General features: G+C 42.7%; 4 protein-coding genes across 5 annotated transcripts in view; 3 read left to right on the top strand and 1 right to left on the bottom strand.

The window, feature by feature from the left end:
• The first annotated feature begins 651 nt into the window (after positions 1-651).
• On the top strand, positions 652-7,564 carry ube2g1a (ubiquitin-conjugating enzyme E2G 1a (UBC7 homolog, yeast)). Its single transcript, XM_031857553.1, has 6 exons — positions 652-839; positions 3,041-3,143; positions 3,305-3,402; positions 4,975-5,153; positions 5,403-5,522; positions 6,269-7,564. The coding sequence occupies exons 1-5, from the start codon at positions 794-796 to the stop codon at positions 5,487-5,489; spliced, it is 513 nt and encodes a 170-aa protein (XP_031713413.1). The 5' UTR covers positions 652-793; the 3' UTR covers positions 5,490-5,522; positions 6,269-7,564.
• Positions 7,565-8,708: 1,144 nt separating this feature from the next.
• On the top strand, positions 8,709-22,040 carry ankfy1 (ankyrin repeat and FYVE domain containing 1). The gene is made up of 25 exons (XM_031857548.1): positions 8,709-8,718; positions 10,663-10,870; positions 11,048-11,166; positions 12,040-12,175; positions 12,322-12,445; positions 12,977-13,126; positions 13,268-13,433; positions 13,703-13,907; positions 14,001-14,069; positions 14,465-14,667; positions 14,784-14,881; positions 15,366-15,567; positions 15,684-15,782; positions 15,899-16,052; positions 16,843-17,011; positions 17,600-17,718; positions 17,924-18,080; positions 18,219-18,419; positions 18,518-18,694; positions 18,796-18,943; positions 19,072-19,162; positions 19,708-19,832; positions 19,941-20,087; positions 20,185-20,275; positions 20,370-22,040. The coding sequence occupies exons 1-25, from the start codon at positions 8,709-8,711 to the stop codon at positions 20,500-20,502; spliced, it is 3,501 nt and encodes a 1,166-aa protein (XP_031713408.1). The 3' UTR covers positions 20,503-22,040.
• Positions 21,572-24,415, bottom strand: cyb5d2 (cytochrome b5 domain containing 2). 2 transcript variants are annotated; one of them, XM_031857551.1, is made up of 4 exons: positions 23,484-24,415; positions 23,180-23,320; positions 22,476-22,662; positions 21,572-22,325 (listed from the first exon to the last, which is right to left on the bottom strand). In XM_031857551.1, exons 1-4 carry the CDS (start codon positions 23,776-23,778, stop codon positions 22,151-22,153), a joined length of 798 nt encoding a protein of 265 aa, XP_031713411.1. In that variant the 5' UTR covers positions 23,779-24,415; the 3' UTR covers positions 21,572-22,150. The 2 variants fall into 2 exon arrangements, with proteins under 2 accessions (XP_031713411.1, XP_031713412.1); XM_031857552.1 differs by having other exon boundaries at positions 23,184-23,234.
• The window catches only part of zzef1 (zinc finger, ZZ-type with EF hand domain 1), a 34,653-nt gene continuing 31,660 nt past the window's right edge, over positions 23,890-26,882 (top strand). Inside the window, exons 1-5 of the mRNA XM_031857547.1 lie at positions 23,890-24,466; positions 25,056-25,200; positions 25,373-25,567; positions 25,744-25,927; positions 26,065-26,264. Of these exons, the coding sequence (XP_031713407.1) occupies positions 24,053-24,466; positions 25,056-25,200; positions 25,373-25,567; positions 25,744-25,927; positions 26,065-26,264 (1,138 nt within the window). The 5' untranslated portion in view covers positions 23,890-24,052. The remainder of the gene's footprint in view (positions 24,467-25,055; positions 25,201-25,372; positions 25,568-25,743; positions 25,928-26,064; positions 26,265-26,882) is intronic.

Here is a 26,882-nt window from a genome sequence, read left to right as displayed (position 1 = left end):
GATAGCGTCATTTCTAAATCATACAACTGTAAATTTAATAAATTTAAAAACTGAACCAACAGTCCAAACATAACAGCTACATAAACAGGCTCCACACGGAGGAAAAGCAACGCTGCAAGTTTCCGTCAGTGACAATTTTGCTTTTCTTTTAATATGTTTTGTGATGCTTCACAATCATTAATCGATGGACACATTCCAGTGCTCTGACTGAAAACATGTTGACATCAAGTAGGATGTAGGCTTTCTCAATAAATATCTTTATTTACAGATGCTAAATAAATAACCTTATATATTATTATTGTTATTGCACAAAATGAGACTAGATGGCTATTAAGCCAACAATCGGCCAAACAAACTAATTTCTTTTTAGCTCTCTTTACACCGAAACCCCATGTGTGTGTGTATGTGGACATTTTAGGTAAGGCTTTAAAGCATTGTTGCAACACAGCCACACTGAATTAAGGATTGAGAAATATTCAGGAGCACATTGCAGGATAAACTCAATAACGTTGTATTTGTGAAGGATATGCTTGGTGCGATACATTTGAGAAAAGATTGAAATCGAAGCTATTTCCAGGAGATGGCAGTCGTGCATCATTCGGGATGCCGGCTTCTGTACAATCCCCAAGAAGAAGAAGAAGAAGAAGAAAACGAAGCAGCAGCAGCAGAAGAAGAATGACAAGAATACTAAACTGAAAATAGAGGGGGCGAAGTACAGTTTGGTGAACGTTAAATTAACGCTGTTACCTCAAAATATTACCATTGAACATTGCTGCATTATACTTGCTAAGCTATGACAGAGCCGCAGTCAGTGCTGTTACTCAGGAGACAGCTTGCAGGTAATTAAACCTTAGTGTTAACTGATGCTGGCTGCAGAGCTAGCGAACACCGCCGTTAGCTGTGATTCAAACGATGGTGCTGGCGACAACAGTTTTCTTGAATCTCCCCCCACTAACCTTACTGTCCCATGACAAATAAACTGCGTTGAGATCATAGCAGTGCTTGTCGACAGGCACATTCCACTCTTGACAATTAAACGCGTTCAGTGTGTTGGGAGACCAACTGATCTCAGTTAAAGCCGCTGTCAGAAGTCCCAGCGACTCTCTGGTGTCGGGCTAGCTAAGAGCAGTTAGCCTAACATTAGCCTCTAGCTGGCTGGACCGACTCGATGTGTTTACATATATTTTATGCGACATAACAAGTGGTGTTTTACATTTTTAGACATGGTGTTTGCTAGTTATGTGATCAACGGGATGTCCATTGCTATATTATGCAAACATGGAAGTCATGTTTTACTAGTTGACCCAATTTCTCCTGCTAACCATACCGAATTATTTACATATTTAGCCAACTCGCTACATCTGATTGCTAAAGTTAGCCGCTGTCACTGTTGTTAGCTTCGACACGCAAAGCTAACAAGCTAACGTTAATCTCGCATTGTCTCTCACGTTATTAGCGATTTTAGCAGTCAGTCGTGAAATTTAACTAACCAACCTTAATATTAGCATCTTTACAAAAGCAGTGTTGATAACGTTGTTTCATGTCTCTGGTTTGTAGCACGTTAATGTTACCTGTTAGGTTTTTACTAAGATTGTGTTTTCCATAAGCAACCTTTCAGGGACATATTGTACTCCTTTTGTAGTTTTCAGGTACTCTCTCCATAGTGATTGGTACATGGTCTGGACCTGAATATTTGAGTGGGATTTGGTTGAAATGAGCTAGCTAACCTAATGTCAGAAATTTTAAGTTGCCTTCTGGATCTGTTGCAGAGGCTGTTAAAAATGGAACAAGCACATTTTTATTGACAAATACATATCCTTTGTTTTATACATCCACTTATAGAAGTGTCATTGAAACTCACTTAAGTCTGGACCCAACGCAGTTGTTCTGCGCAAAGTATCAGACTTGTAACACAGAGGCAGCCATTGTAAATCAACATGCAGACATAGCAGCAGTTCGTGTGCCTTTATCAGTGAGCATTCATAGAGCACATACTGTACCTTTTACAAGACTTACCAATAAACAAATAAGAAAACATGTTCAGATGTTATTTATCTTCTTCTCAATCTGGATGTGCATCAAAATACTGAGATCGACTGTTCTACAGATTATTTTCGGAATTCCTAAATCAGCAAAAAATATCAAATGAAATCAGACTGATGACCACTGAGCTATGGCCATTATTGCTGCTGCATTGCCAACTGTTGTTTAAATCCCCCCAAAGCAGCAGCATCATTTTGAGTTGGTAATGCATGTGGTCTACATTTGATTACAGTTGCTCCCGATTGTCAAGAATTATGAGAAATTGGCCGTTTCTATTAAAAATGGCAGATTGTCACAAAATTACTAGTTTTCTTGGGGTCATCGAAATATGCCAGATCTGATGAAGATCGGGTGAAATGTGAGGAGTGGTGGTGTCAAACGGCAGGAAATCTGTGTCTGGGGGGATACGGTGACGGCCTTCATTTGCATGTGTGTTGGTAAAATTCCTTTATTCCCTAGATTTCCTGATTTATTTTATGCCTCAATGATTCATTTTGGTGTTTGGTTACAAATACTCTTTCTTGCTCATCATTTCTAACAGTTGCCCCTTGACCTATTGTGTTACATTCAACACAGTTTAGTAGTAGTCGTATTAAAGATGTCATAGTAACTAACAGACCAAAATGATGTATTCTTTTGTAGAGGTGCCAAACCTTAAGGGTGTCAAACTCAAAATCAATATAAGTGGTTATGGTGTTTGAGTTTGTAATTATTCCATAATTAATAATGCAAGTTGAAAATATGTTTAAAGTTATGAGTTGCAAAGTACCGTATATCTGGAGGAATGCATGTGATCCCATGAGTGCGTGTGAGTTGGCTGTGGACCATTAAGGTGGTGTGTGCTTTCTTATTCAACCCCCAGTCAGGCCTCCTAAGACAAGGGGTATGTTGTCTCCTCAGCAGGTCTTCAGAAAAGAACATCAGTCAACCAACATACTATAGGCATTATGATACAAGCTAACGGTTGTCTGACTTTGGCATTTGTTTTTATATCTAGAGCTGAACAAAAACCCAGTGGAAGGATTCTCAGCAGGGCTGATCGAGGATAATGATCTCTACAGATGGGAAGTCCTCATCATCGGTCCTCCAGATACACAGTAGTAAGTCTATCATTGTCTTAACGTGGAATATAGTAGGAGAGATGTGTTGTGCTAATGTTGTGTAACAACTCTTTTAGCCTCTTTTGCTTTGGATGCTTTAAAACGTGAACACAATTCACCCATTATATTGATTTTTCTCTTCCATCTTTTTTTGTTCACAGTGAAGGTGGTGTGTTTAAAGCTCATCTGACATTTCCCAAAGACTACCCTCTCAGGCCACCTAAAATGAAATTTATCACAGATATTTGGCACCCTAATGGTAGGTACAGGTGTAGCACACTGAATCATTTTGCTTTTGTTTGTAGCTCGACCCGTACGTAGTTCCATTTTAGACGTGTTTAGGATTTTCCCTTTTGTGATGTGCATTAATACCAAGGAATATCTAAACGCAATTCATTAAATAGAATGTCAACTTAAAGCTAATTCCATGCTCATTCAAGTTACCTTTTTTCAATTAATGAAACATTCAGAGCAATACTTTTCCTAAGCAAGTTCAGTAAGAGTCCAGCAGAGTCAACTTCAAAGAGTTACAACACACACTAAGGTTTGAATTTTTTAACTTCAGTACTGCTGAGAAATACAATTTGTGAAACAACAATAAACTGAAATGCACCAATCAATCTGTTGGAGAAAACTGAGTAGTGTTAGGTTTTATATAGTTTTTGCTCATGTTGATATAATAGATAATTATCTGAATTAGAGTTATACTTGTAGGCAGTTGTTTTTTGAGTAGTACGTATTTTTTTTAATTTTTTTTTTAGCTTTATGAAGTTAATACAAATCTAATATATTAGGGTGGGTGGGAATGGATCAAAATAGGAATAATGTCCTGGCCAAGTCAAAATCTAGATTGCTGTTCACTCATGTCTTCGAGTTATTGAACAGAAGCTGAGAAGCTTTGCAAGGAAAGGCCTTTAGACACCAGGGGCATTTGTTTTGATGCGATTAAATCAAACATCAATGTATTCATTTATAACTGTTGTTTCTATCTTGATTACTTTCACACATAAGTTGAACATTACATAAGACTTCATTTTTTTTCAGGACGAGGTTGATTTTTCTGAGCTCTCGCACTGCGAATAATGGCGTCAACCAACCAAGTGCGGAACGGACATATTCAAAACATACACTACAGTGTACAACAACACGGGGTGTCCGTAGTCGGAACCAAGACGACAAACTTTATTACTCCTTTCAACCTTGCCAAAGGCAGCGCAGACCAGATCCACTACTTCCGTTCTTACCTTTCAAAATAAAAACCTGAGCCATATCCACTGCGTAATTGTTTACAAGGGGAAAATTCACTCGGAGCGATAATACTCAATAAAATAGTAATAATGATAAACAGTTTACCTCGGACAGACTGTCAGACGTCACTCTGGGTCAATAATATCCCACTAGATGGTCCTCCGCCTGCACAAATCTATTTGAATCTTATATTGAAACAGTGTTGCAACTGTCAACTGACAAATCTGCATCGCTGCAAGTATTAATAGTTACGAAATGCTGCGAAAATATATTTGCTGGGGAGTATTTTTGCATTTTTATGTCTTTATATGTGCAGATGTGCACAGCTGATAGACCTACACACACCGTATACTTAAGGCTAAAACTGCTACCACAGATGCCGCTGCTAAATATTGATTCAAAGTAGAGGCAGATATTTTTCATCGGCACCGTATACAAACAATATCATTAATCGGGTTGGTAGCCGACAGGCTAAATATCGTATGTACATGAGTATTAAAAACATAAACATCATTATACCATCGGAACAGCAAAAGCATTTCCTGCTTCATAAATCGTTTTCTGCATGTTTTTTTATTTCCAGTTGACAAGAATGGAGATGTCTGTATTTCTATTTTGCACGAGCCTGGCGAGGACAAGTACGGCTACGAGAAGCCAGAGGAGCGCTGGCTGCCGATCCACACAGTGGAAACCATCATGATTAGTGTTATCTCTATGTTGGCAGACCCAAATGGTGACTCACCAGCCAATGTGGATGCTGCAGTAAGTTTACTTGTTGAAAAAAAAGTAGAAATGGTATGTGAATAATATTACTGTTCTTTTCTTCTCAAAACAAAATAAAGCTAATTAGCTGATTTTGTTTTGGATTGTATTAAGTAGTACATGTATGACAAATAATTAATTAATAAATTCTAATTTTGTATAATTATAGCAAATATAATGTTGAAATATAAAAATAGAGATATGCAGTAAAGATCTATGAATTGCCCTTTACCTGTTTTCCCTCTGCAGAAAGAGTGGAGGGAGGACAGACACGGCGCATTCAAAAGGAAAGTTGCCCGCTGTGTACGAAAAAGCCAAGAGACCGCGTTTGAGTGATATTCAGCGAGGATCTAGCTTCATGTATTCAGGGCAAGTATTCTCGACTTTAACCTTTTCTAAAACCTTTGGTTCACACATCACAACTGACTTCAGCTGCTCTGGAGTGTCTGCCTGTTGCATCTGCCTGTTGCATCAGGTAAATTAAAGTAAAACTGTCCAGTAGTTCAACACGTAAACACCACTTGGTTGCCATGCCAGGTTTATTAGATACGCCAAACTAAAACTTAAACCGTGTAAGAGAACAGTCCTAAATGAAGGCCCACCTTCATGGCCGTTCTAATGTTCAATTTTTGTTGAGTCAACTTCATTGTATTAGACTGCATTAGCTTCAGCAATGTGTGCCTAATAATAAACGAGATTTATTTCCAGTGCTTTAAACTTAGATCTACCCATTCTGCCTCTCCAGCACCATCAACTAACATCGCAGTTACCGTTAAGTTCAATTGACTTATACTGCAGCCAGCCACCAGGGGGCGGTCAAGATCATCATGATGTCCTACTTAATATTCAGTTAATATACAGCCTATGGATGGTATGGGTGAAGTAGTTGTCTCGCACTGTCATCTGACCACGTGGTGCAACAACAGCTGTCAAACTAAACTAACAATAACACACACACACACACACACATCCAGCTGGTTGAACATGCTTCAGATCTTTTGCTGCCATTTTAATCATTAATTTAATATTTGTCTTAGTTGTTGTTGACTTGTGCGATTGGTCTAGAATGCTTCCTCACAACTCTTTTCTGTTATTCATCGTGTGCTTCCCCACAGGTCTCCAATTGAAAATCAACATGGCACTATTTCCTGCACTCTTCCACCCTGTCGCCAGGCTTGTCCTCCTTTTTATTTTTTGGCAGGAACAGACTGGCTACTGTAGGCTGCAATAGAACATAACAGTGACTACCAAGGCTCACAGAAAACCGCCAAGCAAGTGCCAATTCAAAAAAAGCAAAACAAAAAACAGAAGATGATAAAACATTTTTCAAGTCTATGAACTGCTTCAACATTCAGGAAGATATTGTAAAGATGTGTATATAGCACAGACTAAACCGGATAATATATAAGCTCCTTTTCCATCCATCAAGACACTTAGACCAAATGAATAGCGCTGGTTCTGATAGATTTATTTTTCAAATGTTTCCATCCCCCCCCTCTCAACTCCAGCATGCATTAGTTCTCTTTAGATTGTTTGAACAGGATGTCTTAATTAGAAAGAGAATCATGACGCTGTTGGAGGAATGTCACCTGTGCAGAGCTGGACTGAGTCAAGCGAGAGATGAAGGACGTGACCGATGAAGGGAATACCGCCATATTAGAAACACGCCGCTGTTCTTGTGGGTTCTTTCACACTCTCAGAACTCAACATATGTGTACGTGACTGAATTTATTTTTCTTTGAGTTAAAGTCTTAACATCTCGCTCAGTTGACTTGAGAAAGGCAACGTACCCCTTCAATTTTTTGTGCATGCTACATTTTGTTTTATCTTTTTTCAAAAGTGCCTCCTAATAAAACACTTGGCCACTTCACCTTGCATTGAAGAAGTGTTAAAAGATGTTTTAAAAAAGATGGAGATATTGTGTGCCACCTATGTATGGATTTATTTAATAGCCAGTACACAGGGAATCTGTATAATTCGGGTACTGGTAACAATTTGGTGTAGCAATAACTCTCCTAGTATGAGGTGTACGCATATTCATTTTTGATATCCTGATACAATTTGAAGTCGTCCTCTCTGATATTGTGTTATTTTAGCCGCCTCTCTTTTACTTGTCTGTGTTGTCTTCGGTAGGAATTGTTATGCATGCTTTATTGTACTTTTGTTTTGGTTCGTTGTTTTGCTGAATGTTTCTGGGATTTTGTTTGCGAACGAGTGTTTGTGTATACAGTATGTGTGCCCATTTTGTTTTGTTGCTCTTTCCCCTGAGCCACAATCTCACGATTATTCTGCTCACTGAACTATTGCAGTTTTGCCTAATGTACAAAGACAAAATACTGATGTATATTTTTCATGTTAAGAAAACCCATCACCTGTAGTGAGTTCCTTTAAAATATGACTTTTTTTCAATATTTACTGGTGTGTTAAATTCAGGTGTGTTGCATATTGGTTTATGACAAAGACAACGGAAACCTTTAATGTGCACAAATTGTTATTATTGCGTGTATTATTTACCTGGTTTATTTTCCCAATACTGCAAACAGAGTCTTGTAGACAATTAATTCAACATTTCATCAGTTTAAACTTTACAGCCATCATCTGTTCTCTCAGCAAGATCACTCTTCAAATAATATATGTTGGTCTAATATTCTTACTCATAGTCTGCTTTGCTAGTCAACTGTTTTTTATTGACTGATTTTTTTGGGGTTAGAATTAAAAGCGATCCAGTGTTGCTGGTGGCAAACCTCACAGCCAAATATTTGAATTGTCAGAGCGACTGTAACATTGCAGAGCATAGGTGCGTAAACAGTTCTGCTTGTCCAGTCTTGCCGCTCCACAAGCACATCACTGTTAACTGTCGCAATCTGAATCCTATATATATATTTTTTTTTATTAACTAAATCATGTTTAGGTAAAATGAGACTGTCTGATCTTAAGACAACAAATCACAGCAGTCGTCTTTCCACCATACAGCACTTCGTTAAACTAAGCGTCTCTTCAGTGATTTGGGAGACGTGATCAGCACAGAGAAGAGTTTTTATAAATATATTTATGTGTGTATCAGTGAGCAGATTATTAACTTGATCGTTATCTTGGTCCCTGTTGAGCTCCTGGCATAAAATGCATTCACAGTACCCTGTACTGAAGTTTAGCAGGAGTACCTGAAGGCAACATGAGTTTGACAACCGTCTTGAACGCACATACTGGACCGTCCTGCTTCGGGTCAGGAACTCCTTTCAGCCTCTCGTCAGTGGAGACAACAATGACATCATAAGAGACAAGAGTTGACACCCAGGACATCTGTTTTTGTGTCAGAGAAAATTCCTCAAGTTAATACTTTTTAACCTATAGCATAGTAAAGCATCGTCATATTGCCAATTAAACCACGCGCGTAAAGCTAGCAGCGTAATACTATAATATTCCGTGTCAAGTGGAATAGTAATGGTCATGTGATAACGTGTTCTGAGGACCACTTGAACGCAGCACCACTGCCTACTCTCCGGCTCTTCGTCGTATCGCGATACAGAACAGGCCACGGAGCTAACGCTGAGCAACATGGCGGAAGGTATGAGCTTGGTTTTTTTTGACTGTTTGGTACACTCCCTGCTCCCGTACGCTTGTTGAACTGTCTGCCTGAATCAACTAGTGTCTTGGTAGTATAATGAGCCGTGCATTGTTCGCGGTTGAACACGTGAAGCATTGCGCTACTTGTCTTGTCACACAGTGAGCGAGCTCTTCCGTTAGCTCTCGTTGATGTTGCTAGCTGCATCTTTATAGCTACGAGTTAGCCGAACCGGACAAGCTGTCGGCGGGTTGGACTGCGGAGAAGAATTCTTGTTTCGGCAGATTGCTGGTCTGCTTCGTGAGAAAAAAGCATTATGTTAACTTACAGAATGTGCAGGTAATGTTGGTATTATGGTTTAACGTTAGCTAAACGCCAGCGTCACGGGTCGTATCAAACTCTAACATTACATTATCTTAACTAACGTTAACGTTATAATTGTAGTAGCTATCACTCAACGAGAGCGTTAACGCCCCGGTACCTGTTTTATTTGTTCAAGGAGACATTTAAAAAATATAACGTTAATTTGACTTCTTCAGTGAAGTGGAGGGTAAATAAGACGGGACACTTGACAGGACACTTGTCACTCCTGTAAGGTGTTATCTGCTCCACCTGGTAGAGGTGCTGTGGCCAAATGCACCACCTATATTTGGCGGAGACATAAGGGAACGTCTGCTGTGTGCTCCTCCTCAAGGGAAATCTACTTAACGTTACCATCTTGAATCTAGAGAACAAACACTCCCTTCTGTGGGCTTAAGGTTGTTACTAAGCAGAAGGCGTATTTGTTTGGACATGTTCAATGATTGTTTGCGCTTTCCCTTAAATGAAATAGAGAAGGCCCAATGTTGTCAGTTAAAATTACCCTTGCAGTGCCTGTATTCTGTTGTGAGTGGCATAGTTTGATAGTATTGTCATTGTGTTATTAAACAGTTAGTGCCTTGGTTCATTGCTCTAAAATGTTTGAAAGAGATTAGATCCTGTACATTTCATACTAGTTATGATCAGGGTGCATTGTTTTTAAATGTTTAGTGTATACAGTTGTCTCAGGCTGCAAATAAAAATGCTTTGCAAATGCATTAATGATGCCTGCTAAATCCTGCAACTAGAAAGTGGATTATAGTGTGGCATAAGAATTTGTCCAGTGGCTGGTCAGTTGGCCCTAAACTGCTGCTCCTCCATACCGCCCTTCCTGTGTTGAGCTGATCAGGTGTTTTTTTTGAGAAGCACCCCCCCCCCCCATCTGTTCCTCATGACCAGTGGCTGTGCCATTAACGGTTTACGAGAGGGAGGACAACTTAACGTGCCATCTCAGCATTCTTTCCTCGCTTAAACTTCACTGGTTTTAAAGGAAGGAAGGAAATGGGCCTCAGTGAAACTCTATGGACTCGAGGATGAGGCATAAAAGTGTGTTGCAACACAAAGCTCTGTAGAAAGTCTTCGTCATTCATAGGAAAAGGGAAAAGGTTATCCTATTAACAAAAACATGCTCTTAGAGTCTGTCATAATCTGTTCTCACGATTTGTATGTCTTGTACGGGGGATGCTGAAAATGTTGTTTTTCTGTTTAACAAAGGTGACAAAGGAAATTGTCACAAGAAATAGATCAGTGTTATGAAAATGAATAATGGATCAAGTCACACATTTGTCAAACCCTTAGCAACGTAGGTGCAAATCTAGTTACCTGCCATACCGTCACTGCCATAAGAATAATCTTGAAACAGATATTTTTGTTCAGTAATGGACACATTTCAGAAATAAAAAGTGTGGCTAGGTACTGTATATTGGAACTATTGTGCTTTGAACCACCCTTTTTACATTAAGGGGAAACATTCTTAAGAAAGTCCAGTCCAGCGTGTGTTGACAAATGCGTCTCTCTAACCTACATTTTGCATCCCTGCCTCTTGTTTTGTCCTCCGATGTCTGTCTCCTACACCTTGATGTATAACAGAGGAGGTGGCCAAGCTGCAGAAGCACCTGGCCCTGCTCAGGCAGGAGTATGTGAAGATGCAGCAGAAGCTGGCCGACACAGAGAGGCGCTGTGCCGTGCTCGCTGCCCAGTCCTCCAGCCAGGGCTCCTCCAGCCCCGTGGCTGTAGAAACCTTCATTAGCCGCCTGCTGGTCATCGTGGCCGACCTCTACCAGCAGGAGCAGTACAGGTGAGGGTCGTGGTTGGAATGGAGGGGTGTGGGTTTTGCTTGAGATGTTGCGCACCAACCTGTGACCGTGGGTCATGCTTTCGGTACTGTTGAGTGTGTTGATTAGTTTCAGTATTATTGAAGACGTAGATTATCTGTGACTTTGTTTCTCAGAGGTGAATGATTGTTTTTTTGCAGTGATCTGAAAGTGAAAGTCGCAGGGGAGAATCTCTGTGCCCACAAGTTTGTGTTGGCTGCTCGCAGTGATGTCTGGAGTCTGGCCAACCTGGCCTCCACCTCTGAGCTGGACCTATCTGGTGAGATGCCCTGGTGGAACGTCACGTGTGTTAAATGAGTAGCTTAATTCATAATGAAAATCCAGTAGAGACTCATCGATTGATCGGCCACCGGTCAAAACAAGCCAGATGATGCGCATGATGATTTTTCGTAGCGCGCACAGACGGTAACGTCACAGTCTCACACACGCATAACATGCACGTCATACATACGGTGGTGGCTGCGACGCGCATTATGTCGTCGGTGTGGGAACACTTGCAAGTTCAAAATAAGCCATAGAACAACCCGTAAAAAACATTTGCAGCAACTTTGAGATTTGTGAGAGTGAGAGAAGATCCTGTAAATTTATTTAATAGTCAATGATTTATTGTGAACATACAACTGAATTTCAATTTTCCATGAAAAAGAAGTAACGAAAATGTTTGTGTATCCTGTCAAAGAAAATCTAAATTGCCAGGTCAGACTTTTAAATAATTGGAAATGTGTTTCGGCCAAAAAAAACTGCAATCAATGCATCTCTAAAACCCAGTTGTTACCCTGTAAGTCAACATACTTGTAGGTTAATAGATGATGAGCGAATATTTATTTTGGAGTGGGTCATGCAGTCTGTCAAAGTCTACTATTGGATAGAGTTTTGCTCTCAGTGGAATTTGGCCCTCTTGCCTCTTTCCTAGTAAGATAATGGGTTCAGGTTGAATTCATATAAATATGAAAAGGAACCTCTAAACAAATGTGTTTTTTGTAGAGGTCTTATTTAAAGGTATCTATTTTTCCAGACTGATTAAGTGTCTAGAGATGCTGAAGATATAATATGTCCGCCTGTCTAAAATCACTGCACATTTGCAATAGATTGCTGTGTACATTTCTGATGTGGTCACATGATGGATTTCCAGATTGCAAATCCGAGGTCGCCATGGCAATGTTGCGCTGGGCATACACGGATGAGTTGGAGCTCACTGAAGATGACGCCTTTCTTATTGAATTGATGAAGCTGGCCAACCGCTTCCAGCTTCAGCTGCTCAGAGAGAGGTCAGCACAAGTCATATATATATATATATATATATATATATACACACACACAGGCTACAATTGAATTTCAACTGCTTCTAGGGGCAGCATTATAGACATGTGTGTCTTAATGGGCCAAAAATGTGTTTGGTCCTGCGCTGAGACAGGTGTGAAAAAGGCGTAATGTCCTCGGTGAACGTCAGGAATTGCATTCGCTTCTACCAGACAGCTGAGGAGCTAAATGCCACCACCCTGATGAACTACTGTGGGGAGATCATAGCCAGCCACTGGGTAAGTGTTTGGACGTGGCCCTGGCTTAGGGGGAGTTTGCGTGCTTCCGTTGGCATACATGTGCGGTATGGATATTTTCTTTTCTTTTTCTCAATCATGTACTGACGAGAGCTGATGGCACTGAATTTTACGCATTATCAGTCCCAAGGAATCAACATACTGTATATCTTTTCTTTTATACATATGCCACATCTGAATCACTTTCTCTGTGGGTTAATCTGTTTACATCTTCTTGACAGATCAGTGTTGTGTCCCTTTAACAGGGTGAGCCATCTGATCATTAACAATACAATAAATCCAGAGAGGCCACAGCTCGGCAGTTGACAAGGTTATCTTTACGACTTTGACTTAGAAAATGGCTGTTGACTGTCACCAGCCTCTGACACCTCATGCTGGAACTGTGATGACTGCACTTCACAGAAACAAGGAATAAGCTTCACATTATTTTTAGGTTTCGATTTTAAGGAAATGGGTGAGTTCTGATGTTGGACACTGACACTTTGTTGTGTTTCATTGCTTGTGTTTTATCAGGATGACCTCAGAAAAGAAGATTTCAGCACCATGAGCGCCCAACTACTGTACAAGATGATCAAGTCTAAAACAGAGTATCCTCTCCACAAAGCCATCAAAGTGGAGCGAGAAGATGTGGTCTTTCTCTATCTCATCGAGATGGACTCGCAGGTCCGCCCCCCCCCCCCCCCACTGATACCATTTATCAACTGCTCACTAACTAGTGTTTTATTTTCTCCTTTTGTTACAGTGTAACCAGCACAGCAGAATACAGGTTTCCCATCGCACTATTAACAGGTTTTATGTTTCCAGCTCCCTGGTAAGCTGAATGAAGTGGACAACAACGGTGACCTGGCGCTCGACCTGGCGCTCGCTCGTAAATTGGAGAGTATTGCCACAACGCTGGTTACCAGCAAAGCAGATGTGGACATGGTGGACCAGAGTGGCTGGAGCCTCCTGCATAAGGCCATCCAACGAGGTGTGTGGGAGTCATTACTATTACTACACCTTTTTGCCAACCTTGTGTCTGTCTTGTAGAAGTGGTGTCCAAAATACACTTTTGGCTTAGCTTCCAGGGTGTTCACTTAAAAATATACCTGCCATTATTATTCAATAAACACTCCACTCATTTCAAGGCTTTTTCTTGTACAGACTTGGTTACAGTGTGAACATTAGATTTTTGAAGTTGATTCATAAAAGCAGTAATACGTCCTGCATGACTGGTAATCTTTGTTCCTCTTCCTCCAGGGGATGAATTTGCATCTGTCTTTCTGATTCGCCACTCGGCTCAGGTGAATGCAGCCACAGTGGGGGCGGTGGAAACCCCACTTCACCTGGTCTGTTCTTTCAGCCCCAAGAAGCACACTGTGGAGGTGATGAGAGGCATGGCGCGCATCGCAGAGGCCCTGCTCAAGACCGGAGCCAACCCCAACATGCAGAACAGCAAGGGCAGGTAAGTTTTCTGGGACGTCATGGGAATGCAAAGATGGCCGACTGCTGTGCAAAGAATGATGCCGCTTCAGCTCTGTTCTTTTGTCGATTTCAGAACTCCGCTGCATGAAGCTGTGGCATCGGGGAATGAGCCAGTGTTCAATCAGCTACTGCAGTGCAAACAGTGAGTTACATACTGCCTTCTAATGGAATTAGTGCGTTTGTGTCTGCCATGGAAAGTCAGCACACAGCGTGCTCGGTGTTCAATTAGTGGAACTCACAAGACCACCATAGCTAGCTAACTGAAATGGATCCTCTTAGAAAACGTGTTTTCTTTTCTCTGCCATGCTGGCAAATAAGAAGAGGAGACAATTAATGTAGCGATTTAAAAAAAAAACAAAAAAAAAAACTCCAGCAAACATGACAACTCATTAATTTAGATTATTTGGATATGAAAAAATCGTATGAATATAGCCACATTTGAAGGCACCAATGTTTAAGATCCTGTGACCCTGGTCATCATTTAACTCTAAGGGTAAGCCTGCGTGTAACGTGGTGTAATCTGCTCCCTCTCTTTAGGCTTGACCTGGAACTCAAGGACCACGAGGGCAGCACAGCTCTGTGGTTGGCCCTGCAGTACATCACCGTGGCCTCAGACCCCTCAGTAAACCCCTTTGAAGACGATGCACCGGTAGTGAACGGCACCTCGTTTGACGAGAACAGCTTTGCGGCCCAGCTTATCCAGAGAGGAAGCAATCCTGATGCACCTGACACTACCACAGGTGCTCTTTAGTAACCTCACTTTACCCCAAATGTGAAGAATACAATGATGCTTTAAATGTCTTTAAACTAAAAAAAAAATAAGACTTCATCTCCCTTTTTGTTTTATCCCTTGAAGAGAACTGTCTCATGCAGAGAGCAGCTCAGGCAGGCAATGAGGCAGCTGCACTTTTCCTTACCACTCATGGAGCAAAGGTCAACCATATCAACAAATGGGTGCGTATGAAAGATTCGGCCACATAACAAACAGTTACATGGGTGTGATAAATCAGACCTAGTGTGCAGGTAGTTTTAACAGATATCATTTCTTACAGTGTCCTTAGGCCAATCGGTGTAACAGGTCAGAACATGGTGACAAAATGAATCCTTTACAACTTTATTGTCATCGTACAAAACCCAGATATAACATTTTCTAGATAACCGGAGAAAATGACATGTGCAGCTTTTGTTCTCGTCCCCGTTTTTATTCATGGGTGAAAATTTTAAAAAGTTTTATAAAGATCTCTTAGTTCATATAATACATCCGAGCTGTGGCACCAGTTGAATGTCTAACTTGCATGTAACTGCAGTCATTAATATGGACCTGAGTCTTTCTTAAATTTGCATCTGCAGACTATAAAAAGTAAGCTTTCCTTAAATCACAATACCTTCTTATGTGTCACTAATAAAGACCTTATTGATACTTTTTGCCTTCTGTCAGGGTGAGAGCCCGCTTCATACCGCATGCCGCAGTGGCCTGGCGAGCCTGACAGCAGAGCTGCTCCAGCAAGGGGCCAACCCCAACCTGCAGACCCAGAAGGCTCTGCCTGACGACACCGTTGGTGTGGCTATGCAGACCCCCCTCCACATGGCCATCGCTCACAACCACCCAGATGTGGTCTCTGTCATCCTCGAGCAAAAAGGTCAGCATTTATACATTTCAATGTTTGGGGATTTACCCCACGGCACATGTTAGCACGAATGTGCCTCAACGTCTGAAAATGACCCACTTATCTTTCCCTCGACGGCTCTATTGCAGCCAATGCACTTCATGCCACCAACAACTTCCAGATCATTCCAGACTTCAGTCTCAAGGACTCCATGGACCAGACAGTGCTGGGCTTGGCCCTCTGGACAGGTACACAGCACGACACAACAACGGGGGAGATGTGATACGGTGTGCTTAACCTTGTAACAGGACTGCACGGTGATCTGTGTGTGGGATTTATTACATGTCCAATCTGTCCCTGTCAGGAATGCACACCATAGCGGCTCAGCTGCTGGGCTCAGGGGCTTCTATCAATGACACTATGTCCAATGGACAAACCCTGCTTCACATGGCTATCCAAAGACAGGACAGCAAGAGTGCCCTCTTCCTTCTGGAGCATCAGGCTGACATCAGTGTTAGGTAATGCCTGCCTTGTATTGCAGTTGTAAAGTACTTATGCAATGTTTCTTGACAATTATAATTTTGAGCATTTTATGCCGCCTCTTTTTTTTTTTTTTTTTTTTTTTTTTTTTTTTTTTTTTTTGCCGACAGTAGTGCGATGACAGGAAGTGAATGGGGAGGAATATGGAGAGTGACATGTGATTTAAAGGGATAGTTCAGATTTTTTGAAGTGGGGTTGTAGGAGTTTTCCATCGTCTGTGTAGAACCTACAGTAGAAGACGGTCAGCGCGGCACCAGTTTGTTAGTTGGCTAAAATACGTTTTGCTGCTGCCCCTGTCCACAGCAGTACATTGCCTTCTGTGGTTCTCCTGTCTGTTTCTATGAACTTGGTGCGTGCTGACCGCCATCTACTGTAGACAATACACTGACTATGGATAAGTACCTCATACAACCCCACGTAAAAAAGTCCAAGCTATCCATTTAATTTCCCCGGCCAGATGCGAACTAGAATGCCCCGATCTTCTGCCATTTCTTTAGTTCTTTAAACCAGGTTCAGTTACACTTCATAAGTAATGTGCAGGGGCAACATAAAACAACCTAAAATGGGATCCGAGATAGATTAGATGATTATGTGACAGAAAAGGGCCCCTGAATTACACTGCCAGCAAAGACAAATTGATTTCAGGCATTATTAAAGCAATCTCGCAGTATCCTATTAGGAATTTTACGGGGAGAGTTTAAAGTTGTTTCCGCTCTTCTTTCTCTTAAGTCTTTATACCCATATTTTTTTTTTTTTCTCCACTACCAGGACCCAGGACGGACAAACGGCACTACAGTTGGCCATCAACAACCAGCTGCCACTAGTGGTGGATGCCATTTGCACAAGAGGAGCAGATATGTCTGTGGTGGATGACAAAGGGGACCCTCCATTGTGGCTGGCTCTGGGGAATGGCCTGGAAGATATTGCATCCACGCTGGTGAGACAAATGCATATGCAACCCATTTAAAGATGATGGTGGTACCCTCCTAGGTCCTTGTTGGTACACTGGCAGTTATTTAGCTTTTATTCAAGATTAAAAATGAAACTGAAAATAAATTAAAGGAAACGAGCCTCTGGCATAGATGCATGTGCTTGTTTCTCAGGTTCACTCTTTGGTTTGGGTGTGCCTGTAATCACAGGTATATATCTCGAAATAGATGTGTGTGTGTGTGTGTGTGTGTGTGTGTGTGTGTGTGTATATATATATACTTCTTTAAACTGTTCATTTGTAGAATTGAAACAGAAGTGATGTTCATATGACATACAGCATCTTAATTCATATCAGCCCTGTCCGAGACTCCTGAAGTGAACATGAATTGGTTCCAAACAGAAAAAAAACAAATTGCTATAAACCTCTGTCCTGAAGTTCAAACAGCTGCACAGAACCTTTTACAAGCCTGTATTCACACCTGTAACGCTTAATCTGCATCAACGCCTTGTTGCAGGCTGCACGTATGTTTTATAGATTTCTGGGAGGTCAATTGTAATATTTTCTTGCATTTTGACTCTTGTTTGTTTCACCTAGGTCCGCCATGGCTGTGATGCGACGTCCTGGAGCACAGGGCCCTCTGGCTGCAAGCAGACCCTCCTGCACAGAGCTGTTGATGAGAATAACGAGGTCACTGCGTGCTTCCTCATCCGCAGGTCTGCCAATCTCTTTACCATTAGTGTTTGGGGGACACCTAATCCTAGCCCTGAATGCACATATTTGCTTAAACTGTGACTCTATTGCCATATGATCATAATGCTAGGAAAACGTCAGTTGTTAAACTTGGTGTTATTGAGATTGAGATTGAGATGGATGTAGCTAGCTGTCTTAATTTACTATCTGCCTCGTGTGTGCGTGTAGTGGTTGTGACGTGAACAGCACCAGACAGCCAGGCCCTAACGGGGAAGGAGATGAAGAGGCCCGAGATGGACAAACGCCCCTCCACCTTGCAAGCAGCTGGGGACTGGAGGTGGTGGTGCAGTGCCTTCTCGAGTTTGGAGCTAATGTTAATGCACAGGTCAGTCCTGTCACATCAGCGGGTTCATTTTATGTCTGACAACACTTACTATATTTTCTAATGAGAGATTACTAAGTGTGTTGAAGAACATGCTCCTCTTCTAAGCGTTTAATCCGGTGTCTGTCCGTTTTCTGTCAGGATGCAGAGGGCAGGGCTCCCATCCACGCTGCCATTAGCAGCCAGCACAACGTTATTATACAGCTCCTCATTTCCCATCCAGACATTCGTCTCAACATACGCGACCGTCAAGGAATGACCCCCTTCGCCTGTGCTATGACGCACAAGAACAATAAGGCAGCCGAGGCCATCCTCAAGAGGGAGCCTGGTGCTGCTGAGCAGGTGGTGTTCACACAAATGCACCCGTTTGTCTCACTGGATCACTTGTAAAGATTTTGTACAGTTAAAAGTGTTAGTCTCAAACTTTCGTTTCCGTCCAGGTGGACAACAAAGGACGTAATTTTCTCCACGTGGCTGTGCAAAATTCAGACATCGAAAGTGTCCTGTTCCTCATCAGTGTCCAAGCTAATGTCAACTCCAGGGTTCAGGATGCAGCCAAACTCACCCCTCTCCACCTGGCCGTCCAGGCTGGATCTGAGATCATTGTCCGCAACCTGGTAGGAACCTAAGAATTATTTGGTCCTCTGCATTTACTATTCTTGTGTTATTAAAAGAGTGGTGCAGATAAAATAGTTTTTATTTCTCTGCTTCCTTCCAGCTGCTTGCCGGAGCCAAAGTAAATGAGCTGACCAAACACAGACAGACAGCGCTACATTTAGCTGCCCAGCAGGACATGGCCACTATTTGTTCTGTGTTGCTGGAGAATGGAGTCGACTTTGCTGCCGAGGATGAGAATGGCAATAATGGTACCTTACGTTCTTTATTATTGAGCTTCATTGCTTTAAGAAATTCCAGCTGGAGTTACTCGAGTCGCTTGTGTAGTGCCACCTCCCCAGCATTTCAATAATACCATTTTAATCTTTTGTGTCCCCAGCTTTGCATCTGGCTGTGATGCAGGGCCGCCTTAACAATGTCAGAACCCTTCTCACAGAGTCCAACGTTGATGCTGAGGCCTTCAATCTCAGGTACACTCGGTTCCTTTCAGGGTCAGATGTTTCCTTAAGATCAATGAGATTCAACTTTTAGGTCATTACAGCAGCGACATTAAGCCTGCATTCACACCAAATCAGCCGTTAAAGTGATTAGTGCAGGTTTGTGCAGTGGTGTTGGAGGGTCCCTTTAAAAACAGCCAAGTTGTGGGTCCTACGAGTGATTGTCTGACCGCGGGGACAGATTAAAAAACGAACGCATATAATTTAAATAGCTAACCAGGATACGGGGTCCTATCGAACTTTTCGCTACAGGTCGCTGCGTTATTTTCAGCATCCCCTCCGGTCCCTGCCACCAAACGCACCACCCACATTCAAATGTATAGGAGTCCTGGCGGTTTTCCCCTGCAACACCTGATTAGGTGTGAATGTAGCGTAACACCATGGAATTCAGAAAATGAGATAGAAACAGAATATTAACAATGTAGAAAGTTTAATCTTTTTAAACGTAACCGATTAGGCTTCTGTAGACTATAAAGCTAATTTCCCTGTCTCTTTTTCACCTTATCATGTCTACTTAGGGGTCAGTCACCAATGCACGTACTTGGCCATTATGGGAAAGAGAATGCTGCCGCCATTTTTGAGCTGTTCTTGGAGTGTATGGCTGAATACCCTCTGGACAAACCCGATAATGAAGGGAACACAGGTACTGAAGTTTGCTTAATTACTACTGTTGTCAACAGTATACAAATATCCTACTAATTATCCGGGTTACACTTGTGATAGAATGACTGAGACCTGTGTTTTATTTCAGTTCTGCTCCTGGCCTACATGAAAGGAAACGCAAACCTGTGCCGTGCCATTGTGAGGGCCGGGGCTCGACTGGGCATCAATAACAACCAGGGCATTAACATTTTCAACTACCAAGTTGCAACCAAACAGTTGCTCTTCCGCCTTCTTGGTAAGTTGTCACACGTCTTCATCTATCGGGCTTTCCCCAGGCATTAAAAGTGAAAAGCTGTGATACAATGTATTTGACCCCATGATGATTTGTTCAGATATGCTGTCCAAAGAGCCTCCTTGGTGTGATGGGTCCTACTGCTATGAATGTCTTGCCAAGTTTGGTGTCACAACACGGAAACATCACTGGTTAGTACTACGGCTTCTTTAGTATTTGTGCAATAAATAATATTTTTATATTTCAGAATGTATAATTAACCCTATGTCTCGTCCTTGACTCCAGCCGTCACTGTGGGCGCCTGTTGTGCCACAAGTGCTCTATAAAGGAGATACCCATCATCAAGTTTGACTTGAACAAGCCGGTGAGGGTGTGCGACATCTGCTTCGATGTACTAACTCTGGGTGGGGTGTCGTAATGCAGTGGCCTGGATATCCTCCACCCTCTGACGCTGGCAATACCAGGCCCAACTTGGCACAGTTTTTCAGGCACACCAGGCCCAAGGGACATCAGTAGCAGGACATGCGAACAAGAGACTCCCGGACAGTTATGGACCATCACCTTTATACTATTCCAGTCTATGAAAAACTATTAATGTTCGAGAGAGGGACGGTTCAAAGTGAAAGTGAAACATTGTCTTTTCGTTTCTGTCTTGATCAAAGTAAGTGGATATAAGCAGCTGATGATGGATGGAGTCAGTTTCCCAAGCCCAATGATGTTTGTAGTGATTAGCTCTTATTATGACCAGCAGGACTTTTCAAATCAATGAAAGATTAAATCAAGCCACCGTTTGAAGGGACTTTTTTCTTTTTTTTTCTTTTTCTTTTTCCTGTTCTGTTTGGATATTTCACCATCGGCAGCCTTTTATGCTATGTGACCTGCCCAAAGACAAAGATTCCGTGCGCCAAAATGAATATCTACATTTACATGAGAGCTAAATCTGCACTCAGCCAAGAGCAGAGTAAAGGTATAAAATGCCCCTAGATCACTAAATCTCCAAGGAATGAACGATCAACTTGTTCTCTGTAATCTTTTCATGTTTCACTCTTCTGCCACCCCAATTATGTGTTGACAGGCGAGCAGGATTTAAAGGGAAATCATCTCAGCTCATTATTTAAATGAGTATCACTTCCAAATGAGATCCAATCTAGTAAGATCCAGAATTATAACATTGATATTGTCTTACTTAAGTGTTAAAACTGAAAGATGGCACAACTGGACATGGATGACATTCCTCATGAAATGTTGTTTTTCTCCATCATGTGTAGGCATCGGCCAAATTAAATGGAATGGTTATTTTTTTAACATGGCAAGTTTGGAAAATGTGACCTGAGAAAGCAGACTTTATCATGAGGAATATAAATGTGGTCCACAGAACTAAATTCTCTCAACAACCTGAGTTACAGAAATGCCTATTCTGCCAATGCATGCCATTTCATTTGTAGCCTTTACCTCATAATCCTTTTCAAAAATCAGTCACCAAATGATTACATTCCATATTTTTATCTGCCACGGGGTCCTCGTAGGAAGTCGTGATCGTAGTCCCCACAATGTTGCCTCAAGTCAAGTTGTTGTCTTGACCCATCACATTGGACGCTTCTTGATTTCTAAGCCTAACGGGTGCACTTTATCAAGATCACATGACATTTCTGATCATTGGGGAGAATGTGGAGGAGAGGGGATGGCCAAGTAGTGGGGCCTCTTTAAGTATTGTTAAATTGTACAGATAAATGTGTGATATTTTTGACCACTACAACTGTTTTGTACTTAAATGCAGTTTGTCCTTGTCATTGTGACAAACCTAAATCTTGCCTCTGTTAATCTTTTATGCACATTGTTTAATCTTTTATGCACATTATATTGTATCTGTATGCTCAGATATCTAGCCTGTCTCTTCCTGGTGTATCCTTTTAGAGAAAGGGAGGACAACTTTACATAAAGGTCATCAAAAACCAATGCCTTGACTTGTCTTCTTCTTCCGTTCCTCTTTTTAGTGAATAAGTTAAAAAATGTCCCCGAGTATCGTGCTGCTGTCAACAGGTCCATTTCCCGGGTTGGCCCTGAGGCTAGAACTCCTCGACGGAGCATGACTCAGCATGTGGAGGGCAGCCGTCATATTTCTGCAGGTTGGGGTCCTCCTCTGCTGCAGATAGGTCTTCAACACAGACGCAACGAACACCACTGGAGCCTGGAGAGAAGAGCTTCCGTGGAACACCCGTCCAGCCTCTTTCCACTCCACCACTAGAGAAAGGCAAACAAATCAGTACTGTCAATTCGGATGAATACCAATAATGCCCACGGTTTAAAGACACTATTACAGTAAATCACAACATTGCATCATATGCCCTGTAGGTGTGTTAATATTTGATTAGGCCGGAACAATTTCCATACCTCTTAGTGGAGCACCAGACTCTTCCTCCTCTGGCAGCGCTCCACTCTGAGTTGCATGCTGGGAAGCGCAGCCGCTCGGCCTCAGACTGGGTCTTTATTCGCCGGCCCTCCGCTAGTGACGCTTCTGCCTGCAACAGGGCCTCCATGGGCCCCCCAGTCTCGCTATAGAACCGGCCTATTAACAGACCTGAAATTGAACATAGGTCAATGCTGTTGGGTGGTGCTTTACAGTTGATGATGGATGTCCTTTGATCAGGATAAATGAGTCAGCAGTTGCTCAAACATTACATATCCGTCATAAACTATTGTAGGTGTAAAATACTGCACAGGCTGTAGCTCGCTAGGATTTGTCCATGTGCTGACTCAGCTTGTAACTGATAAGAGGAAGCGGGAGCCTCACTATCTCATACTGCTTACTCTGGAATCATTGACAATACTGGCTTCATTGTTTCATATATCTGACATTTTGAAAGTACCCATTCATTGCTTGTTATTTCTGTTAAGGCCCCACATGTAGAGGAATCAAAAAATGTACCTGATGAAGAATTTGAATGCAACACCAATTAGAATAAAACATCATAGGAGTAATGGTAGACACTACATGTCAAATCATTTGAGTAAAGCTGAACCTGATGATATTGGATGCTTGGAAGGTAACTAAGAAATGCAAGGGCTGTACCACGAATTCTAATCGAAACACATACCTACACTTTTGTAGTCCCTCTGATAGAAGGCCAGCCAGTCGTAAAGGGCCATCACCTGCATTGGGGACAGACTGGACACATCATCTGTCTGACCACTTTCTGTGAAGTCCCCAGTGATGAAGGCCAGAGAGGCATCTTTGCCTGAAAATGCCGACACACATATGACATCACAGTATGTGGGATAGTAATCTACTAGCCTATAGCTGGGCATCAGACAGTTTTTGACCAGTGTCCTACACTTAAAAGATATTAAAAGGTATTTAAAATTAACACATTGAGCAATGTAGGAGAAGCGTGCAATCACCTGTCATAAAGTGATAAGCACCTCCAGGTCCATAGTGCTTGTGTCCCTTGAGTACATCAAAAACCTGCCCCAGTATGGCAAGGTAAAGGCCCTGGCTGCCTTCCTCCCCGTCGTACAGTGATAATTCACGCCTGCTCAGGAGCCGCAAAGGGGGCCCCCGGTCTGATCCATTTCCAAATGTGAAGGACCACTCGCGTGGGATGAACAAAACTGCCAGTGCTAAAAAAGCGACAAAAACATAGCCGAGCATGCTATTCATGAAAGCGTTTTGGCCTGTCCCCCATTTACATCGCATAACATCATCACACCCCTTCTGAAAACAGTGGCAACAACAGCGCAGGTGCTTTCCGTTCACTGGAACCCCACCGCGCGTGCGCAAACTGATTGAGGACGTTTTCAGGCACGTTGACGACGTACAGCACGTCAATGCGGTAGTAGTGTACGGTAGAGGCAGAGCTCTAGCCCTGGGTTAGAGAGGTGGTCTGTGTACGGACCGGTGTAAACGTTTCAAAAGTGACACCCAGTGGGCCGCAGAGATTTTCCGGGAGCCCTAGGTCGGCGGAACAAACATGGGGAACGCAGAGAGTGGCTGCGGTGGAGGCAGCGGCGACGAGGAAGACGTAGAAACGGAGAGCCCCGGCTTCGCGGAAGACAGTCCGGCCTCTGCGGCCACTGCCGTCGGTGTAGGAGGCGGCGGTGGCTCCGGTTCAGGGAGAAGCGGAAGGGGATCGAATAACCCGCCCGTGCCCACCGGTGGACCGCCTAGCCCCGGCGTGCTCCTGGAGCAAGTGAAACTGAGGGAAGCGGCGGCTCGCATTAGCGACTCAGGTGTCGCCATTCAGGAGTCTGTTCTGGCTGGGAACGAGGGTGTCCTGGTGCGGTGGCTGGAAGACCGGTTAAACCGAGGAGAAGAGTCCGTCAACGTGGAGCAATTCTGTGAGATGTTGGAGAGCAGAGATGCCCCGAGAGATGAGTGTGAAGAGGTATCTACGTTAGCTAAACGTGCCTGTCACACACACACAAGTGAAATGTGAAATGTTGCTGTTCTTGTCTCAGATATGAGAACATAATGATTAAAAGCTGTTATCACTCATCATAAATGGGCATGTCGAGTTGATAAGATTACATGATATCCTGTAACCTGTTAACTTACCTTCAGGGTGTGCAATGAGTCAGAGAAACGAGCTCTGCTGATGTCACCATCGCTTATCCTGTTTATTGTCACTTGTTTTGTTTGTTTCGCTTTGGCCTCATGTAGCATAGCTTGCCTGTTAGCTGACATTTGTTGTTCAACCAAAGGTAGACTAATGAATGTGTGCCTTTTATGTGCGTTGACATGGAATGCACCCCTGTGAGCATTCGGAGGTAGAGCTGCTACCTGGCTTGTTAATCAGACACTATACTTACTAACCTTAACAACAAGCAATAGAGGCAGCGCATATCATGTGCCCTATGAATGAAGGATACTTTAAGTTGTATCCATTGTAGGTTTAGATGGTGTCCAGGAATGGGAGGTAGTGTGTTCGCATATATAAAGTGTCACAATGTGTACTGTCTTTGTCCCCGTCTCAGGCATTTGGACAGTTCGATGCAGAGGGGGATGGGGTGGTGGATGTAGAGAGCATGCTGATTGCACTGAAGAACTCTAACGGTGCTAATCTAAAGGGAGAGCTGAGTCATGTGATAAGACAGCTACAGGCGTGCTCCCTAACTCCAGGTATGAGATGGGACTTGTTTACCAGGATTGTTCATCCTGCCTTCAACCTTATTTGAATAGGTATTGTCAGCGGTTGGAGGAGTTCACCTTTAATAATGTCACACCCTTTTTCCCCTCCTTTCTCCCCCCCCCCCCCCCCCCCCGCCCCCCCCCCCCCCCCCCCCCCACACAGGTTTTGTTGACATATTCTCAAAGACCAAAGACCGGTTAGGAGCACATGCCTCTAAGATCCTTAAATTCTTACACAGGAATCGTATTCCCAGCAGTGCCATCCCCTTCCCTATTTTAGAGGGCTACAACAGTATCTGCACCATGAGGTCCAGTGTGGTGCAGGACTTCTTGGAAGTCCTCTTGCAGAAGGAGAAAGGTGAACACCAGAGCTTCAGATGAATACAGTGGCTGGCTAGTGCTAAATGGACGCTGTTTAACTAAATGTTCTCCCGTGTATTTTAAGAATATTGTCACGCTTAACACATTCGTGCCTGTCTCCCACTGCTGGACATCTTTTAGAGTGACGTCCTGATCTATATTTGTGCCTCTCAGATCTAGATATCCAGTACCGAGCAGAGCTGGACCGTGATCCGGAGGTGGACAAAGTCAAGGTGGTCACACAGTGCTACAGTGCGATAGAAGCGTCGTCTAATGTTGCAGACGTTTACAAGATGACAAATGGGGAAACGGCATCTTTCTGGCAGTCGGACGGCAGTGCACGCTCGCACTGGATAAGGCAAGGGGCGCCTGCTGTGTGACTTGAGGCCTTGCAGCCGATTGTCATGTGTGCCTGATCCTTGAATTACAGAGTGTTTGGCCCCTTATGTATATAATCATTTTTAAGGTGGAAACTCTCCTCTTTTCTGCTCCCAGGTTGAAAATGAAACCCGATGTGGTTTTGAGACGTCTGGCCATTGCCGTGGCTTCTAATGACCACAGCTACATGCCTCAGCTGGTCTCCGTTGCGGTCGGGAAGAACCGGCGTTCCCTGCAGGAGATCAGAGATATCCGGATCCCCAGCAATGTCACGGGCTACGTAGCCCTCTTGGAGAATGCCAACATTACACACCCCTGTGAGTCACCACCTGTCAATCTGTCTGCTGCTTAGTGGAGTGTTTATTTATCTCAGGCTTGTGTGTTCCTTCACTGATGACTTGTAGAGGAACTGTCTTTCTCATATGCACCCCTCCTGTGGCGACAGAGCTTCTGTCAGCTACAGAAGAGCAGCAGCAGCCGCCACTGGGTTCATAGGTGGTTGGGTGAAATGCCTCACTTTGAATCCTCATGCAAGCCTCCATAAACTCTTGATTTCCACCTTCACCCTCAGGTCTCAAAGGACCATATGTGGAGACACATCTACCTTTTATTAGAAGTTGTCTAGCCACACAGAAGCAAGGCTAAAACACACAAGCTCTCTTTTTGCTAGGGGGGAGATGTGTATATGTGTATATGTGTATATGTATATATATGTGTATGTATATATGTATATATGTATATATATATGTATATATGTATATATATATATGTATATATGTATATATGTATGTATATATGTATATATATGTATATATATATATATATATGTATATATGTGTATGTATATATGTATGTGTATGTATATATGTATATATGTGTATGTGTATGTATGTATGTGTATGTATGTGTATATGTGTGTATATATATATATATAT

Source organism: Anarrhichthys ocellatus, unplaced genomic scaffold, assembly GCF_004355925.1.
Source record: "Anarrhichthys ocellatus isolate YVR2014 unplaced genomic scaffold, GSC_Weel_1.0 scaffold18, whole genome shotgun sequence".
Lineage (NCBI taxonomy): Eukaryota > Metazoa > Chordata > Actinopteri > Perciformes > Anarhichadidae > Anarrhichthys > Anarrhichthys ocellatus.
The sequence above is the reverse complement of the archived record's forward strand: the minus strand, read 5'-3'. Positions and strand labels throughout refer to the sequence as shown.

Bases quoted from the DNA above. Each gene is read 5' to 3' on its own strand.
- ube2g1a (XM_031857553.1), top strand. From the start codon at position 794: ATGACAGAGCCGCAGTCAGTGCTGTTACTCAGGAGACAGCTTGCAG. The intron at 3,144-3,304 runs GTAAGTCTATCA...TTTTGTTCACAG, and splicing joins GGTCCTCCAGATACACAGTA to TGAAGGTGGTGTGTTTAAAG. The intron at 3,403-4,974 runs GTAGGTACAGGT...TTTTATTTCCAG, and splicing joins AGATATTTGGCACCCTAATG to TTGACAAGAATGGAGATGTC.
- ankfy1 (XM_031857548.1), top strand. The intron at 18,420-18,517 runs GTGGTGTTCACA...GTTTCCGTCCAG, and splicing joins AGCCTGGTGCTGCTGAGCAG to GTGGACAACAAAGGACGTAA. The intron at 19,163-19,707 runs GTACACTCGGTT...ATGTCTACTTAG, and splicing joins GCTGAGGCCTTCAATCTCAG to GGGTCAGTCACCAATGCACG.
- cyb5d2 (XM_031857551.1), bottom strand. From the start codon at position 23,778: ATGCGATGTAAATGGGGGACAGGCCAAAACGCTTTCATGAATAGCATG. The intron at 23,321-23,483 runs GTGATTGCACGC...CGGCATTTTCAG, and splicing joins TGCTTATCACTTTATGACAG to GCAAAGATGCCTCTCTGGCC. The intron at 22,663-23,179 runs GTATGTGTTTCG...GTTCAATTTCAG, and splicing joins GAGGGACTACAAAAGTGTAG to GTCTGTTAATAGGCCGGTTC.